The sequence below is a fragment of the Mauremys reevesii genome, linkage group 7, assembly GCF_016161935.1.
Source record: "Mauremys reevesii isolate NIE-2019 linkage group 7, ASM1616193v1, whole genome shotgun sequence".
Lineage (NCBI taxonomy): Eukaryota > Metazoa > Chordata > Testudines > Geoemydidae > Mauremys > Mauremys reevesii.
Window position 1 is genome coordinate 47,037,469 of NC_052629.1, and position 20,337 is coordinate 47,057,805.

At 39.1% G+C, this 20,337-nt stretch overlaps 1 protein-coding gene across 2 annotated transcripts in view; it reads left to right on the top strand.

The window, feature by feature from the left end:
* The window catches only part of RTKN2 (rhotekin 2), a 60,680-nt gene that overhangs the window by 21,392 nt on the left and 18,951 nt on the right, over positions 1-20,337 (top strand). For both annotated transcript variants that reach the window (XM_039481761.1, XM_039481762.1), the window contains exons 4-9: positions 164-217; positions 1,261-1,378; positions 3,427-3,624; positions 14,192-14,286; positions 17,777-17,883; positions 19,817-19,948. In XM_039481761.1, the coding sequence (XP_039337695.1) occupies positions 164-217; positions 1,261-1,378; positions 3,427-3,624; positions 14,192-14,286; positions 17,777-17,883; positions 19,817-19,948 (704 nt within the window). The remainder of the gene's footprint in view (positions 1-163; positions 218-1,260; positions 1,379-3,426; positions 3,625-14,191; positions 14,287-17,776; positions 17,884-19,816; positions 19,949-20,337) is intronic.

Sequence of the window (20,337 nt, forward strand, 5' to 3'; positions counted from 1 at the left end):
TGGTAGCGATTGAATTAGTTATGCTATTTGTTGGATAGAAAGAGTAGGGCCTACTATGGCCAGAAATAGAAGGTAGAAAAACAGACCAGAAATATTCTGTGTTTTATTTGGCCTGCAGGTCTACACTGTTGTTTATAACTTAATTTTTCCTTTTCTTCTTTAGATATTCGCATACCATTAATGTGGAAAGGCTCTGATCACTTCAACAGTAAAGAAAGTACGTTAGATTTTATTGAACTGTTATAAACAGGTAATGTTAATCAAAGTTTAAACTGGACATGGAGTTGAGACCCTCCTTTTCACCTATTTTTTTGAGAGAATTTTGCAAAACTAAATACTATCTGCACTACTGCACAGGAGCCCTTACCCTGAAGGTAGTGGTGGTAGCCGTTTAAAATAGGTTAGAATTATGCAGTTTCTATTCATTTAAATTGCTACTACTGAAAAAGTGGTGCTGTGGAGAAGCTTGGGCGTATCTGAGCTGAATGAAACTCTAATACTGTAGGTTAGGTGGGTGTTGGAGATGCTTTTGAGAGAGAGAGATTGAAACTTCAGAGGAAGAAATAGAAAAGTGGCACCACTAAGTTGACTAATAGCCGAAAAAATTCTGAATAAATTTCTTGTATCTTTTTGCCTTAATTTGAAAGAGTATTTGGTAGGAGATGCCTTTGCCAGAGAAGAATTTAAATGAAAGTTCTGTCTGTTGGCATTGAGTGGATTATTTCGTAGTCTTCACAAATGCACGTACTTTTCTATGTAATGGAGATTAACCCTAAATCTGTTCCAGCTGTCACCAGACATTGATTTCACTTTGATTTTTTCAATAGGGTCAGCAGGGTTTAGTATGGCAAAATACTCTAATCCATGAGTGCATTCATAATACAGAATGCACTCTGGTGTTCAGCTGTTTTTGTTTTTAAATCAATCCTATTGAGCACAAATACTTTAATAAAAAGTTTCTGAATTTATTAGCAAATATTATTATAAATGCCCGTAGAAAGGAATGCTTGAGTAGAGGTTGAAATTAATTTTTCTTTCTAGAAATGTTGCTCTACAGATGCAGCAGCTTTGATGGTTCAACTACAAAATGCACAACACTCTAGGATGTATAATTTATGATTACAAGAATTCTTTGATAACACATCATAGATTCAAGTTAAATTTCATTTGAAACTCATTTCAGTGTCTTCATTTACAGGAAACCTTTAACGTTGTGTTACATAACATCTCTGCTAAAATGTTTCTTTGGTTCTTCTACAGGATCACAGCGCTATGCAATTTTTTGCTTATTCAAAATGGGAGCTGAGGTTTTTGATACAGACATGGTTATTGTGGATAAAGCAATAACTGATATCTGTTTTGAAAATGTAACCATATTGTGAGTATCAGTTTTTGTTGAACCAAGTAAATATGTTCACTTTTGTGATTCTTATGAAAAAAGACATGAGGTGGTATGTACATAGGTCTTGATCCAACAGCTACTGAAATAAATGGAAGGTCTTCTGGTGACTTGGATGGGTGTTGAATCCTTCTCTTTACCCAAGGAATTTGGGCGCCTATATAGGGATGCTATGTTTAGCTGAATCACTAAATGCCTTTTCCATTGTGTCATATTCAGAAATGTCTTATTGTGATTTAAATGAATGGGGTGTGTGTGCGTGTGAAATTTAAATTAATGCATTGAAACTGAAAGTATACAGAACTTCATGTAAACAAGAAACATTAATACTTAAAATGTTGGATGCAATCACCACATAAGGCTGCTATCATATCTTTTTTTAAGGAGCCCCATAGTTCACCTCCTTATTGACACTATGTACTGAAAAACAAACTCACTCCCTGCTTGATCGTCCACTGCACCTTCATGAGCCTGTGCCACAGCCACCATCCTTCTCGTTTGAACAACTTCCTGTTCAGTTTTCACTTCTCCATTAAAGGTGGAGGAGGAATTGGGCTTGTATTCCTTTTTGTGTGTTTTTTAATGTATAAAGAAAGGTTGTGAGGCACTTAAGTTTTTTTTCCTCGTTGTTTTTAATTAGAAATTTGAGTCATATCTACCCTGGAAGCTCTCTGGTAACTCAAGAACTAGTTAAAACAAAAGTTGATAGACTGAAAACTGAGAAGTTGAGAAGGAAAGGGATTTTTAAACAAACTTTAAGAATGTTTTTTGTTAATACCTGTTCAAATGAATATTTAAGGCAAAGATTTAACTCCGCCCCTTAAAGGGTAGGAGAGCTAACAACAGACCCGTAGTAAGTCTTGGAGCAAACCACAGAAGACTACTTTGATATTCCTGATGTTTCTAAGGTTAAAGAACTTTTATAAAATCTTTATCTTTATAAAGCATAAAAAAGTAGAAAGGGAAACAAACTATTTAAAAAATATTTGTAGATTCTCTTAAGTCAACCCCTTAATTGCCCAGGTTTCTGTCTAACAACTTGAGAGAACCTTTCAGTCCACTCAGCTGTTGTTGATGCATATAGCAAAGGCACATTAGAGATTGCAGGGCCCTTGGAGAAACTAATCCAAAGGCATTGTTTAAACCAAACAATTTCAGTGTGTTAAGAATATTTATTTAGTTTTATTATACACTTTTTTTTACTATTCATGCAGTTCATTTTCTACAAATCTAGACTTTTGGGAACCATCACTTAGAAATGCTGTATTTTGAAATTTCAAATTGAAATTTGATAATGAATAGAAATGTCACTTTTTAGCATTCAGAATAGTTATCCATTTAATGCCTTGTGAATCTAATCTAAAGCTTCAGCATTGGGAGTTTAAAACTAAATTGTATGAAAAGCCCAAGCATTTTGTAATCCCTCACAAAAAACTTAATTGCTCAAGTGCCATTGCTATTAATACAGTGACTAAAAATCAGGGAAGTCACTAGGTCAAGCAATATTAATAGCCACAGCAACTTACATGCCTTTGCAGCCAAATATGGTAATATCCAAACTCATTTATGCACTGCAACAAGCTCTTTATTAATTTCACACAGAACTTTCTGTGATGCATATATTTAATTCCTTACAGTCATACTCTCAAACAAACTTGAACTTCAGCTTCAAGTAGATTGAGATATATTCATTACTGAGGTATATGTACTGGTACAGTATATCATGTTGGTTGTTCATTTGGATGCCTTAACTGCATTTCCATAATACATTTGGCTTTCTCACATTTTAGTCTACGCTTTGAATTTCCTGTGTTTTTATAATGTTTGTTTATGGGATAATTATAACATCCCTATAATGATTTCTGTTCTTAAATTGCTGACACGTACTCTTGTCCTTAATTCCATTTTAACACACAATTTGTTCTGGCAATCTAATGGAATTCTTTACCTTAATGAACAGTATACATTATTGTACCTTCATTTTGTACTCTGTTAATTCACAAGTTATCCAAAAAAATTGTTTTCAGTGATGAAGCAGGGCCAGACTTCCAAGTAAAGTTTGAAGTGTATAGTTGCTGTACAGACCAATCTTCAACTATAACAAACACTCCTAAGAAGCTAGCCAAGAAGCTTAAGACATCCATTGGTAAAGCTACTGGAAAGAAAATCAACTCTTTGCAAGAAGACGACCTTGAATCCTTTTCATTCACTGACCCAATCATACCGTAAGCTATTTTTTCTTAATTGTGTTTCTTGTAGGCTAAAATATCTTGTAGAACTTTAGGAAATTGCTAAGATACGAGTATTTCAGGGTATGCCCATGTGGAACACAATTTTCATTTCAAGTGAAAATCAGAATGCAGGAGTGAATTAACATCATGTACATCAGCCTTGAGTCTTGACCTTAAATACATGAACAGGTATTACCTCATCACCACACTGCTGCAAAAATCTACTATTGTTTACAAGCTACATAATCAATTTCTTTTTTAAACAGACATGAGAAAACATACATGTTGGTAATCAGCAGGTGGAACACCACAACTGCACGCTGTGCAGTGTGGAATAGTTGGCAAATATTTTGACAGATGTTTTCAAATTGGGGTGCTTAAAGTTAGGTCCCGTAATATATATAAATAGAAGTGGCCTAATTTTCAAAGGTACACAGTACCTTCTGTTCTCTTTGACTTTAGTGGGATTTGTGGGTGCCAAGCACACTTGATATACTTTAATACTGCTGTTTAAAATCTTAATTCTTTAATATTAAATGGAAAAAACTATTAATGTAATTAGACTTTTTAAGGTGGGGAAAAATCTAGTAGGCCCTCTAGTCCTCCTGTTGTGCAGTACTCAGTACTGTCCCTACTGAATATCTGAGTGCCTTATCTAACATATTGTGACTAGGGCTGTCTATTAATCACAGTTAACTCATGCAACTAACTAAAAAAAAATTAATCATGATCAATAGCCGTTTTAATCATACTGTTAAACAATACAATACCAATTGAAATGTATTAAATATTTTTGGATGTTTTTCTACATTTTCAAATGTATTTATTTTGATTACAACACAGAATACAAAGTGTATTTATATTTTTGATTACCAATATCATTTTTGATTACCAATATTTGCACTGTAAAAATGATAAACAGAAGAAATAGTATTTTTCAATTCACCTCATACAAGTACTGTAGTGCAATCTCTTTATCGTGAAAGTGCAACTTACAAACATAGTTTTTTTGTTACATAACTGTATTAAAAAACAAAACAATGTAAAACTTTAGAGCCTATAAGTCCACTCAGTCCTACTTCTTGTTCAGCCAGTTGCTAAGACAAATAAGTTTTGTTTACATTTGCGAGAGATAATGCTGTCTGCTTCTTATTTACAATGTCATGTGAAAGTGAGAACAGGCATTCACATGGCACTTTTGTAGCTGACATTGCAAGGTATTTATGTGACAGATATGCTAAACATTCGTATGCCAATTCATTCTTCAGTCACCACTGTAGAGGACGTGGTGACGACGCTCGTTTTAAAAAAAAATGCATTAATTAAATTTATGACTGATCTCCTTGGGGGGAGAATTGTATGTCTCCGGCTCTGTTTTACCCGCATTCTGCCATATATTTCATGTTATACAGTCTCAGATGATGACCCAACACATGTTCATTTTAAGAACACTTTCACTGCAGATTTGACAAAATGCAAAAAGGTACCAATGTGAAATTTCTAAAGAGAGCTAGAGCACTCGACCCAAAGTTTAAGAATCTGAAGTGCCTTACAAAATCTGAGAGGGACGCTTGCTTTCAGATGTCTTTAAAGCGCGACACTCTCATGCGGAAACTACAGAACCCGAACCACTAAAAAGGAAAATCCACCTTCTGCTGGTGGCATCTGATTCAGATGATGAACATGTGTTGTTCTACACTGCTTTGGATCGTTATCTAACAGAGCCTGTCGTCAGCATGGATGCATTTCCTCCGGAGTGGTGGTTGAAGCATGAAGGAACATGTGAATCTTTAGCATATCTGGAATATAAATATCTTGTGACAGCAGCTAGAATAGTGCCCATTCTCACTTTCAGATGTCATTGTAAACAAGAAGTAGGCAGCATTATCTCCTGCAAATGTGTAAAAACTTGTTTGTCTGAGCAATTGGCTGTACAAGAAGTAGACTGCATGGACTTTCTAGGCGCTAAAGTTTTACATTGTTTATTTTATTTTTGAATGCAGTTATTTTTTGTACATAATTCTACATTTGTACGTTCAACTTTCATGATAAAGAGACTGCACTACAGTCCTTGTATTAGGTGAATTGAAAAATACTATTTCTTTTGTTTTATTTACAGTGCAAATATTTGTAATAAAAATAAATATAAAATGAGCACTGTACATTTCATATTCTGTGTTGTAACTGAATCAAAATATTTGAAAATGTAGAAAACATCCAAAAGTATTTAAGTAGTTTTCTATTAATTTTTTTTGATCACTTGAAAGACCTAATTGTGAATAGTGTGTTTTAGTGATGGAGCTTCTGCATCTTACCTTGGTTCCTGTTCCATTTTTAAACTATTCTTACAAATAGAAATACCTTTATACTTTTTAAAACCACCTTTTTTTCTGGTACTCGCAATTATCCTTCTCTGTATCACGGTACTTGTTCTTTCAGATGTGTAAACTCTAATTACCTACGCTCCTTTTCCCCCAAGCCATACACCTGCAGCTCTGTTTTTTTTCTTAGAAAGCTTGAGGAGTTGTGTATATCATCTTGATAGCTGTACTCTAAATATTTCAGATTTTCAGTATTTTATACTGAGACAGCTAGAACTTTACACAGTTTACTATCATATATGTTTATGCTACAGTGACTTAGAAAAAGGGTATATTACCTCCCTATTCTCCCAACATTCTGTTCTACTCTGTTGTATGTTGCAAGAAACAAAGTAAAATGTGCTAGATTTTTCTGTTAGAAAGATTGCTGTTTTATCCTGTTAAACAGCTGTTTTGCTGTTAAATTTAGCATAGTGATTTCCCTCCACTCTACATTCATGCACCAGTTTCCACAATCTCTCATTTGTAGCTTTTCTGCCCACTTGCTGTAAAACACAAGTGTGTGTAATGTCTAAGGCACTAAATTCTTACTAGCCACTTGGCAGGAGCTTACTTAATTGAATTTGGCACAGAACAGTATTTTCTTCGAGCGATGGTCCCTATTGTATTCCACTTAGGGTTATGCACATGTGCCTGGAGCCAGAACTTTTGAAAGTAGTGTTGTTCGGCATGTGCCCTTCTATTGCCTCGTGGTTTTGCCCGAGGTGATAAAGGGCGGGGCGGACCACCAGCATCTCCAGTTCCGTCTCACTGCTGCCTGGTCCAAGTCAAAGCTTTTGTTACTCTCTTGTCCTTTCAACAAATTTTAGAAAAATTGATTTTAGCCTCATTCATAGTTATGGTTTTATTGTGTGTTGTGTGTTTGTGTTTTTTTTTTTTTTTTAAGTAATTTCTAGTTTCATAGTAGCTGATAGGAGTAAGGACTTGGAATGCAGCTTCAGCGGTTTTCCTGCCAAACAATCCCTCCTCCCCACCCATCAATGCCTGGGTACTGGATTAGGCCAAAGTTGCCAGGATTCAAAACATGGTTTCTGCCTTTGCTTGTTTTCCATCAGCGATGAGCACCAGTGCTGTTTGGGGGAATCCCACATTGTGGCCAGATGTAGTATCTGCCTTTCCTTCCTTGCCCATATGTGGGAAAGCCAAGTTCTTCGACTCAAAAAGCACCTCATGGAGGCTGCCCTGGGGCTGAAATTGGATCCTAGCCAGCGAGCCCCCACTGTACATCAGCCTGAGCAATGTAAAAGCCCTCCCTGTACTGCGGAACCTCCATTCGGCTCTGCTGGTATCAGTGCTGTGGACCCTGTGCTGAGGCCTAGTCATGAGTCCCACCTTCCCATGAACCGTCGGTTCTGAGACAGATGCCGGTAAGGTTCTGGTCCCATCAGCATACCAGATACCACTGATGCCTGCAAGACTTGGAAGTGTTCCTGGCCCCCATGAGCTATTCGCCTTGGAGGGACTGAAGTCTCCCCATGCTCTGATGCGCTCACCTTCTGAGAGGGCCCTTTCCTCCCCCAGTACTTTTGCCACATGCTACCCATGCTACTCTGACACACCCCGTTCCAATGGCTCTGTTGGCAACGCCATTTGTGGAGGCCTCCAATTCTGAGGATACGAAAATTCGACATAGCCCACCGCTCCCACTCTTGAAGCACAACTACTGAAGGGTTCTGACGGCACCGTGGTGGTTCCCCACTTTGCCTTACCCACGGAGCTGGTACCCTGCTCCTTGTGCACAGGCTCAACAGCAGCAAGATCAACCAGGTTGGCCATATTGGAGCTCGTGGCCTCAGTATTCTCCTTCAGAGCAGTCTTGTTTACCTCAAGAGGACTTCCCCATCTCGTCCTCACAACCTTCGTCTGGCAGACATTCAGAAATGGAGTTAGATGACGCACTGATTTGCCCGGTTCAGACAGTACTGGTGAATATGGAGAGACTCTTTGTTACTTCCAGATGCTGCCATGTCATTGACAACTTCCTCCCCACCAGAGGACTGCCGACAGTTTCAAGAGCTACTACAGAGGATAGCCAATGCTTTTGAGATCTGACTAGGAGAGCTGTAGAACAGTCAACATCAGTTACTAGACATTCTGTATGCATTGGTACCAGCAAAGGTGGCTTTACCAATCAACGAGGCCATTCTTCAACCGGCGCACACCGGGTGGCATACCCTGGCCACGTGCGCATCACCAAGGCGGCTGAGAAAAGATACTACATCCCCACTAAAGTGTCAGAATTTTTATTTTCACATCCTCCACCAAACTCCTTGGTGATACAGGCTGTGTGTGGGAGCAAACCAAACAACAACACCCATGCTCCATCCCGGCAGACAGGGAAGGCAAGACCTTATGGGTCGAAAGGTCTTCTCCTCGGTTGGACTACAGCTATGGCTGCAAAGGGTCTACTCTTCTATACGCCAATCCATGGACACTATATTCAGTATCCCACTGGAAGTCATCTCCTTATCACTGGGATGCCCTTCTTCGCCAAGCTGATGCAACACAATAGCAGACTCAAGCCCTCAAATCCACGGATGCTACACCTGAAAGCTTGGTTTTTGGATGGACACCTACATTAGCATGAGACTGCTCATTAGCAGTGCAAGAAGTTCTCTCCACTGGCCAAAAGGTCTCCACGAGATGCTCCCATCAGGCCAAATGGGTATTTCACTTCCTGGGTGCAACGGCAAGGCTGTGGGCATCCCAAAGCTCTTAGACTATTTCCTCTATCTGAAAACCTCAGGTCTCACTCTCAGCACCACCAGAGTTCATGAAGCTGCCATTAACGCCTTCCACCCTCCAGTGGATGGGCATTTGATTTTTACCCACCCCTTGACCAGGGCCGCCCGGGGGGGCAAGTGGGGCAATTTGCCCTGGGCTCTGCAGGGGCCCCACGAGCCCTGGCCCGGCGGCGGCCTGGGTCTTTGACGGCATTTCAGTGGCGGGGGGCCCTTCAGTGCTGCCAAAGACGCGGAGCGACTGAAGGGCCCTCTGCCACCAAAATGCTGCCGAAAACCCAGACCACCACCGGGTGAGTACAAGCGCTGCAGCTCCCCAGCTTTGCCCCAGTCCCCCTGAATCCTCTGAGCGGCCCTGCCCTTGACTTCCCAATACTGGAAGGGCCTTTTATATAAATACATGCCCATTCAACCTATCGCTCCCCAATGGGACCTCAACCTAGTCCTTACCTCATTAATGAGCCCCCACTTGAACCATTGGCCTTCTGCCCTCTTTTTCTCTTCTCCATGAAAGTCCCTTGTTGCCATTATCTCAATGAGAGGTCTTGTTGGGAGCCTTGATAGCAGACACCCCTTTCGCTACATTCCATAAAGACAAGGTCTAACTCTGATTGCATCCCAAGTTCCTACCAAAGATGGTTTCCCGATTCCACCTCAACCAACACATACATCTACCTGTTGTCTTCCCCAAACCACATGCCTCTAATGAGGAATGATGACTCGATGTGTGTAGAGGCCTGGTCTTTGTCCTCCAAAGGACAAAGCCATTCCAGAAGTCTCCAATGCTGTTTGTCACCATAGCAGAGAGAGTTAAAGGGCAGGTCATTTCCACCCAGAGACTCTCTAAATGAGTCTCTGGATGTATTACGCATTGCTATCAATTGTTGGGATGCTTCCCACCAGGTGGGATACAGGCCCATTCAATGAGAGCACAAGTATCAACCGCAGCTACACTCCACGGCATGCCCCTTACAGATGTATGTAAAGTAGCCACATGGAGTTTGGTACACACCTTTTCCTCCCACTATGCTCTAGTATGTGATTCCACGACAGATGCCTCATTCGGTACAGTGAGCCTCCATTCTATAGTTCCGTCATCTTCCTCACATCCTCCTCCTATCTAAACACTGCTTGTCAATCACCCTCAGTGGAATACCATTGGGACCATCACTTGAAGAAGAAGGGGAGTTTACTTGCCTGTATCTGGAGGTTATTTGAGGTGTATGGTCCCTATCTGTATTCCAGTCCCACCCTCCTTCCCCTCTACTGTGAATCTGATAAATATGTGGTGGAGAAGGAACTGGAGATCATGGCAGTCCTTCCCGCCCTTTATTGTCTTGGGCGAAACCACATGTGCGGACCGCTGAACAATACTACTTTCAAAAGCTCCAGGTGCATGGCACTTGCACATAATCCTCAGTGGAATGCAGATAGGGACCACACATCTCAAAGAACCTCCCGTTACAGGTAAGTAACCTCCCCTTTTTGATTCCATGTTTTTCCACATTCACATAATCTGGAAGTGCTGTTCCCATAATAAATAGTCATTTTAAAAATAATCTTAAAATTTTTGTAGTTTGTCCAGTAACATTTTCCACACTTTTAGTTGGCCTGTGATTTGAACAAAGTGCCTCAATGGTAATTATTAGGAATTTTTAAAAAACTATTCAATGTATGTTGTTTCTGTGGATAAAAAGGTAAGACAGAATAGTGGTTCTCTTTAGTATCATATTCTAGGTCAGACATTGAGTGAAGCCAGAGTCATGATTCATAAATCTGCTCTACTGCTTTTTAAAGGGAAACATTAAAAAAAATTCCTGTTTTCTTTGTCAAACTAGCAAGACTATTTATTGGCTTTAGCTCAAAAACAGGCCCTTTCCAAGAAATCTTACCCAGTAGGACAAAACAAAATCTTGGAAAGCTCATTCCAGCATGCTCCAACTCAGTACAATGTATATGATTTGGTCCATATATCAATAAGCAATAGTCCTAAAAGTATCTGAATTTTAAAGAGTAATACTGGGCACCAGTGAGGCCTCACCTAGTCTCCTATATTTTTCATAAGAATTGGCTAGTCTCTTAAAGTGTTGTTAGAAGTCTGAAGAGGCAACATCGATAGCAAATACAAAAATCTGGTTGGTAACCATGTTAATCACATTAGTTCTAGCCTTTCTTCTGTTCCAGGTCCTGAACTATTGTTCTTGGAAATGGGACACAAGTTTATTTAAATTATTATTTGAGTATCTGAAACCCCTAAACACCAACCAAACATTTATCTAAAACGTGTTTTAAAAAGAATACTAGTGGCTAAGACAGTGAGAGGATTTTAGGCATGTTCGTTTAGTTGCTTCAACTTTATTGTCATCAGTGGTTTTGAGTAGGCCTGGGTTGGAGTAATGGGTTAATTTAGAAAGAAATATGTTGCAGAGGGTCTGGTGATTAGCTCAGCTAGATGCATTGCCATGTATCCAAGTTAAGCAGAGACATCCCTTCACTGGCTTTTTGTTTTTAGGTGTAGCAAATAAATTAGTTGCTAGCCATATTTACCTGCATATGGTTTACAGCTTTCAAAGAGAAAAGTAACAGCAAACCATCTAAAAGTAGTCCTCTTTTCTCTCTTGAGTTCTCTGTCTTGATTCCTGGTGACTAAGAGCCTCCTGAGATAGATTCTCCTATCTTTCTTTTGGGAGGAGAGATGCCCTTCAACATGTTAATGGAAGGGGATGGGGAGGGGTAGGAGAGGAGTAAATGGAACGTTAACGTTAACAATGTAAATATTCAAATAATGAAATGAAAAAGTTTCTTCTTAAGTAACACTGACATCATAAACATATACTATGGAGTACTGTTTCCACTATTAACTTTTTTCTTATGCTACAAATGAGATGTGACCAAATAAGTGTCAGTACTAGCAAAACTGAATATTTGAAGTGTTGCGTGCTATTAACAGTAACATTTGGGGACTTACAAATCACAGCCACTCATCCCAAAAAGAGTTTTAATTTCAGTTGCACACACTGTCACTTAAATATTTTAGTCAAAAGCTTCTTTACCTAATGGTAATTTATCAAATTTTGCTCCCCATCTTTCCTTGAGAGATGCCACTTCCAACCTATATCATTTACCTGTGATGTTCTGGGGAACAACTGTGTTATAGAATCTTTGCTTGATATTTATTTATTTAGAGTTTGATATTTTAGCATTTTGTGCTTGTTTGTTTCCGTTTAGGTGCTTTGAAAAGACTGTAAAATAATCCAGAAGCTAACTCAAAATTAAACCACAACCCTCCCCTATCCAAAAGGGAAAACTTTCCTCATCAGAAACTCCTGTACACCTGTCCCTCCTCAAAAGCCTACATAAGGTGGTTTCTGGATGCAAGGCATATTTATTCTAGACTTCTAATTTCTTTATTTAGTCAGTATGTTCTCAGCCTTGTAACTCCTTTAAGATGCCTAATGACTAAATGTTTTAATATGGCTTGATAAAGTACTTTGAGGTTGTTAGATGGAAGGTTGCTATAGAACTGCAGAATACTATTCCATAAGTGACATTTGACTAAGAATGATTAGATGTGACCACAAAAAAACTGAAATATAAGACAATCAGCTAATTCTCTCAAATGTATACACAAAACACTGTCAGCAATGCTGATTAGCTCATTATCAGTACCTTTTTTTTTTTAATTAAAACTTTTGGAAATGATATTGAAGTTGGCTGAAAGGAATGACTGTTTAAATTTTAGAAAAAATTACTGTAAAACATATTTTAAAAATGAAGTAGTTTTCTTTGGGAAAGTTACTGCTATAATTAGTCATGCTTGAAGTAACTTGAAAATCAGTACAAAAATTTGAGAAGAAACTAAGCTGTGTACAGTTTAAATAGCACAGTCACAGATTGATTTATACGTTATATTTGGTACCTAGTTATGGAGAATCTTTTGCTTGGAGACGGTTTTTAGCACGGTGCATACACATATGCTGACACTTTTGTGTTCAGGTATTTAAGGATTCTCCCCCTCCCACTCCACTCCTTAATAGGTTATACAACAATATTTGACATGCACAATGCCAGTATCACACTTCTCTCAACCCTGCCATGCGGTAGTTGAGTATTAGAATGGAGGCACTACCTCCTTGCCAGCTATGTTTCCTTTTTTGGCTTCCTCTCCTATAGGTAGGGATAGGGCAGGGCAGCTCGTGCTTCCTCTTTAGAGACTGTTTCCACAATGCCATTAGGAAAACATTATTAAAAACATATTAATATACTTTAGTAAGAGTAGAAGGTGATGGGAGAGCAAAACTTTAAGTATCTCTTAATCTCATTTTGCTTTCTGTCCTTTTTCCCCTATTACCCAGTAGTCTTCTTTTGTACTGAAGATATTTTAAGGGTATGATGCTAAAGCTATTAGTGTGAATAGTGAGTGGTATTGAGCAGTTTTCTTGTGAACTTCACTTATTTTAAACTCATTAGCCAAGGGAAATAAGTATTACATTGCTGGGCTATAAATCTGTTAATCTGTCTGAAGTGTATTTGAAAAAAGATTAAACATGAACAAAGTTTGTACTAGGTCATTTCAAGAGCAGCATTCCACATGCACTATGCTGAATTCTAATTATGATTTCTTTCCCCACTAGATAAAAGCCAGAACAAAAACTTAATGTTCTGAGGTTTGTAAGCGCAATTTGTCAAATGATCCATCTACACTATAAACCTTACTGTCATTGCTTTCATTACCACGTAGCCTGGTCTTTCTGTATAGAAAGAATCAAACTGTTATACCAATATTACAAAACCATATTACAGTCCTGCTAGAATGTGTGGTTTGGTCCCTGCTATAAAGGCAAACCAAAGCATAGAACACAGAGCTCTATAAAACTTTTTTTTTAAAAAGAAATATGCCCTTAGAATAACATAAGAAAACCGACCAGGCTAAGCACTAAATATGTTATGAAGCATATAATGGCATATGGGTCACAAAAGTCAACAAAATAGTTTTTCAAACAAGATGTTTGTTCCAAGGAATAAATGTGAAATAAAAATAAGAGAATATCCAAGTTAGTTTTAGTGTAAATGGAGAACAGAACATGTCAGTCACACAACCCCTGTCTCTCCCACAAAATACTCCTTTAATGGCAACTTGTGATACAATTAAAATCCTTCAATCTGTAATTCAGAATGGCTATTCCCAACCAATGTGAATACATGATAAACTGAAATATTCTCAAAAAGGTACACAAACCATTTTGTGGGGACAATACCACAAAGAGTTAAAACAGGCATATGCAGACTCTTGGTGATTAACTGAACTTTGTGCCTCGCAGTTAACCATTCCACCATATCTAAATGTGTTATCTCTAGGACTGTCTAGACTCCTTTTAATAACTGCCTGAGAAAAGTCATGTAGAAATATTTAAACCTTGCCTTGTTTTTCACAATCAGTGGTGCAAAATACAGTTTGCTGGCACATACCACTTTGGGGTTGGACAGTGCTGAGGACAATTTCAGGACCCACAACCTTACCGTTACAGGAAATGGTAAGTACATAGGGTCCCGATTTAAGGAAGTTTAAAAAAAAAAAAAAACTAGCAAAATCATGCATCTCCATTTTTAGTAAACTAGAAGGCTTATAAGACTTAGATTATTTTTATTGGTACTTAATACACCTCTACCCCGATATAATGTGACCCGATATAACATGAATTCGGATATAACGTGGTAAAGCAGTGCTCTGGGGGGGCGGGGCTGCACACTCCGGTGGATCAAAGCAGGTTCGATATAATGCGGTTTCACCTATAACACGGTAAGATTTTTTGGCTCCCGAGGACAGCGTTCTATTGGGGCAACTTTAAATAAAATATTTTCAGTTTGTTTATTTTTAAACATCTATGTGTAACTTATTAAATTGAATAAAGACCTGTAAAACTTCTCTTTTAAAGTTCAGACCCAAATTTAATGCATCGCATGTATGGATAACATTTTTACCCACGTTAATATCTTCTGATCACTTATAAGGGAAGATTCAATACTGGTGGGGATTTTGTGGTCTGAATACTATACTCTCTATTCTGTAGGTGTGGAAATGCTTTTAGTGTCATAAATAGTAGGTAGGAAAATGTATTGCTGTGAATAAAGCAGTTGTGGAAAGGATGCAAGGGAGAAATGCTCTGTGTATACAGGCAGACTGTAGCAAGAGTGTTTCCCCTAAATAGATATAAGTAATTCCCATCTTAAGGGTATGAGGAAGCCTGGATATATTGGATGAAATGTGTATTCCAAAATAAGTGATGTGCTTCAGAAGTATATTTGAGCTCAAAAGAGAAGTAATTCCTATTGCGGATGGTTAAACAGTATCCAGAGAAGGGAGATGAACTGCACCAGAGACGGGCATCCCCTACTTCTGCACCCTGGTCTTCAGTGTGTATACATACATGCTACTCATGTCTACTTCATTACAATATTTTAACATTTAACTCTTTAAAAATTAACTTGTTATAATTCTTATTTTTTCCTATTTCCTACCCTTCATTTCACTTTTTATCTTGTTATATTTTTTTTGTTTCCACGCTTTGTTTTGAGCTCTTCTTATTCCTTCCTTTTCAAACCCACTTTGTGCTTTCAGTTTTCTTTCTTCTTCCCTTCAATCTCACTTTAGTTTGATTTTTTTAGCTTTAGTTTGATTTTTCCCTTGCTGTCCCAGGTCTCCAGAGCCTTGTCAGTATCTCTATATCTCTCCACCCCAAAATCCACTTAACTGTCCAGTCACTCGGCCCCAAGTGCATTTGTTCCATCCACAATACTACCTCACTACAATGACTCCTGCATCATCTCCCCCAGTATACAGTCTTGCAGTGGCTGGGAATAGAGGATCCAGGAGCTGCATCTCCCTCTCCCCTCACAAAGGTCTCCCAGAGCCGCTAAGTGTTTTCTCTGCCATTTTCATTCCAATTCCTATAGCTCTGTAGAAATTCTCTCCTTTCCTCACAAGAAAGAAACAGTGTCATAGGAAAGAGAGCTGTTCCTTCCTCTGTAGGCAGAAGCAGAGGAGGCAAACAGAGTAGAGGCTCAGACTCTATTAGGTCTTTTAGACACCAATTCAACACCTCAGTTAAGCACATGCGTACGTCCAGAGTGCTAACCTAGGGCTGCTGAAAACATGGCAGCAGGTAATATATAAAACCCTAGATTTGTTACTTTATTTTGTGTTAGCTCATGGTATCTTTATCTGATACAAGTGTACAGCTTTCCCCCAAAGAAACTTCATTCTTTTAGCTTTTTTATTGAAAAGAAGTAAGATGATATCTTGTATTTCCAGGCTTATTACATTTAATAATTCAACATTTTCTCTAGATATATATCATGTCCTCAGAGTCTTTTCACACTTGCACCCTACAATTGCATCCCAACAAAGATCGATATTTTAGACTCTTCTTTCCTTAGATTCCATTTTATGTTGGCCATAACTTAATATCACAACCTACCTTGGTCCGTGAGTCAAGAACTGTAACTATTGAACACTAGAATACCTGGGTCTAAACTAAAAAAGAAAGGACCAATTATGTTGCAGAAATGAGGAGAATACTACTATACCTGAAACATTCCTTAGAATATCAGATGAAATTTCTGACTATAGAAGACTATACAATAGGAATACAAATCACAAACTGTAAGACTACAAATGTTAGCTATGATTATACTTCTGCCCTTATGATCAGGAATAGGATTTTAAGTGCACAGCACTGAGGAAGAGGCAACTAAATCCAGTACAACAGTAATGAGAGGCTAGCTAGCCATACATAAATTGGTCATATGACATGATGAGAAAGGCATAGAGAAGCAATTTCTTGGTACCTTAAGTGGTTTCTTCTTGGAACATGTTGCAGAAAGCACAAGATGAGAAATTACTATAAACTTAGTCCAAAATAACATAGGTATAATTATTTCTTAAACCAACTTCTGAGCCCCTAAAGAATGACCACAATTTTAATGAAGCTCGATATTCTTCTAAGAGGGGCTGTACCAATAGCTAGCCCTATTGTAGCATATTTTAGGAATTTGCATTTTTTTTAAAAAGTTAGTTAAAAGTGAGGAAATGAAGTAGGTCTGAATGATGAATCTAAGAATTCTAAACAAACCATAATAGTCATAAAAGGCATGTATACGTAACAAAAAATGAACCAGAAAGGTAAGAAAAACTACTATAATTAAATTGTAATGTTCAAAACATTAATCAAGTCATATGCATCTTCTTCAAAAAATGGAACTCCAACCCAAGTGAAGCGTATAGAAAGGAGCATCCACATGTCAGATAAAAGGTGAGGTGAATATTAGAAAGATTAAGAGAATTTGATGATGAAATAGCCAAAATATATTTTCAGTATATCAGGAGGGAGTCTGTGTCTGGCTGCATGTGGCTACCAAGGAGTGAACAGGGAGATGATTTTTGTATCACTCTTCATCCCAGAGGCTACTGGGGAGATACTTCTCTTAGATAGTAAAGGTGAGGCACTGTCAGCCATTAAGGTGTTAGGAAGAGGTGCCGGAACAAATCATTAAACAGCAACTAGTCACCAGGACCAGACAGCATTCATCCAAGAGTTCTGATAGTACTTAAGGATGAAGTGGCTGAATTGCTAGAAGAAATATGCAATGTCTTGTTAAAATCAGCTGCTATATTGAATGAGTGGAGGCTAGCAAATATATTTATTTTCAAAGAAGGTGATAGTGGTGATCCTGAGAATTAGAGCAGTGAGCCTAACTTAAATATACTCATAAAATACTTCTGAACATAAGAACAAACCAGCATGACTACTGTCAAGAATGGTGCTCTCCGATCTACTGCTTTTTGTAGACCTGTCAGTCATGGAAAAGAGAGATGAAATGTTAAGAATAGGACAACTCCTATTTTCAGTCTTTGCTTATATGAACAAATTTACTTCTTTAATATGTTCTTAAGTTAAAATGTATGCAGAGCCCTAATCTGTGAGTTTATGGTCAATGGTCATAACTTTATAACTTTTCTTTTAGAGGAGTCGTCGTTCTGGCTTCCCTTATATGGAAGCATGTGTTGTCGTTTAGTTGCTCAGCCATTCTGCATGGCCAAGGATGTGATGTCAGGATTTCTTAATCAGCAGGTAAAAAGAGCTTACTTGATTTAAATCCTCTAATCTCCAAAGCTCCCGCTTCACTGAGCAGTACATTTTTTTTTCGTTGGAGAAGTTTACACTTTTGTTTACACAACTAATGAATCACTGTGTTGCTACAACTATATATGTGCCACGTTTTAAGTTGCTCTTTCTTTTGGCTGACTCCAAATGTAGCTACCTCCCTCTGCCCCCTTGGGTCCTGCTCCCCTGTCTGACAGCATACCCAGCCACACATACCCTGATGCCTATTTATTTGGCTGACGCTGGCCCAACTCACCTGTGCTATTAGCAGCTCCAGCAGGATCAGGAAGAACCAGTCCTTGCCCATCTTGGAAATCAGGAATTTTTGGCATCTCATGATGCAGATTACAGGGAGAGAACAGGAACCTGAGTGCCTGTGGGGGATACTGGGGATTGCAGAAACTGCTGGGGCGGGAAGGGTGAGCTCACAGGTGGAAATGCTGAGTCCTTCCTGTTCAGCCCCATGGAGTCAGAGGGCTCCTGGAGGCAGCATCAATCCCACCACCAGGGCTGGAGAGGTTGCACCCCCTTATTTCCTGGAGTTTCTTGGCAGGGGAAGGTGGGAGTGGAATGCCTTGGGAATATTTGTGATGGGGAGATTAGGGCAGAGTCAATTTGGTAAGTTGAGACAAGAGGGTTCCTTGAGGTTGGGGAAGGTGAGGGGATACCCAGAGGGGATGTGACCAGAGGAGTCAGAGAGAAAATTCCTGGGGAACTGGTCCTTCCTGGAGTATTGTGATGGGAGTAGGTTCCAGGAGGCAGAGTTCTCAGGGAGAATAACAGGGGATACTCTTTCCCAGCCCCCCCAACCCAGTGCTCCCAGAGGAGCGGGGTTCTCTGGGACCTGGAGGGAAGTGACCAATTCTATGGGCTTGGAGGGAGGGGAGGTAGGAGGAACTCACCACCCACCTGCAGAGCGGAGGAAGGAGCTAGTGACACGCTGCAGCCACCGCAAGGGGGAGCAAAATCTCAGCCTTTTACCTTGCCACAGCCCAGCAGTCACCTGGTCTACAGCTGGCCCACCTGCCATCACTTTTGCTGTGGGCAGCTGAGTGGCTCAGTTTGTGTACATGTATTGTATATTCAAAATAGCTGTGCAGCCATGCATGCGTGCAATTTGCAGGGAGTGTTGCTCATATTAACAATTGACTTTCAGTGGTATTAAAAAGTGAGTAGTTTCCTCCTGTGGTATCTTGAGGACTGGTATCTCTTACTCTAAGTATGCAGGAAGCTGTTATCTTGTGCTGGCTGCTGTTAAACACTGACCTTTTAATGGCAACCACTCTGTGTCTAAGAGTAAGATAATCAAAAGTTTCCTCAGTGGGATTATTAGTAAAACAGCCTAGATTGCTGCATAAAGACCAATTAATTGTAAGTGTCTAGATGGTATGAAAATTGGTATGTATAGCTGCATGTCTAATTTTTAAAGTCATAATTTTTAAAATGAGAGGATGTTCCTTTTCTCCCTTCCTGTAACCAGCTAAGTTAGTGTAGCCATTAAAGTTTTCTTTTAATGGTAGATTCCATTAGAAATAAAATTACTCTTTTTTCCTTATCGGCCAACCAGCACATTCCATGTTCCAAGAGCACCATGAGACACCATTATTGGAAAACTGTAAAACACTGGAGGAGGTTCAGCTAAACAAACATCTGGCGTGGCTGAATGTTACTAATAATTAAGTCCTTGAGTCACATGGTAAAATATTCTGCAGGAGCCATTTTTTATGACAATATGTTGTGCACAGCTCTGATCTTACAGTCTGATGTCGGAATAGTTCGCAGGATGGACTCAATTAGATGTAACACATGGAAATTCATTAAAATTTTGAGTAATCCATAAATTAGGTTGTAGTTAAGATAATGTATGAATAGCAACTTACTGAATATTTCTCCCTTTTAGCAAATGGTAGGAAGCCTGACTAACTGGAGGAGGCTGTACTGTGTACTAAGAGGTGGTAAACTCTTTTGTTATTATACACCCGAAGAAATTGAAGCTAAAGTGGAGCCAGCTTTGACAGTTTCCATCAACAAGGTAAGTTTAACAGTTTTTCACATAGTCTTATTTGGGTCCCAAGCTCCAAGCTGACAAGCTGCAAAGTACTCTCAAGAAGCATGTGTGAAGGGTATGCCTTGTTTCACTATTAAGGGCACTACAAAATTAAGTCAACCAAAGTTATGTCAATTTACAACCGTCATAGTAATTGAATAACTTTTGCATGTCCACACTACACTCCTTGGTTCGGCAGTGTGCATCCTCTCTAGCAGTGCTTGCATCAATGCAGAGAACAGCACACTGTGGGTAGCTAGTGCACTGTGGGTAGCTATCCCACTGTGCAACTTGCCACCATATAGTGAGGGTGTTTTGGGAAGGGTTTCAATGCCGTATAAGGACAAACAAGTTGTGTAGGAGTGACTGGGAAC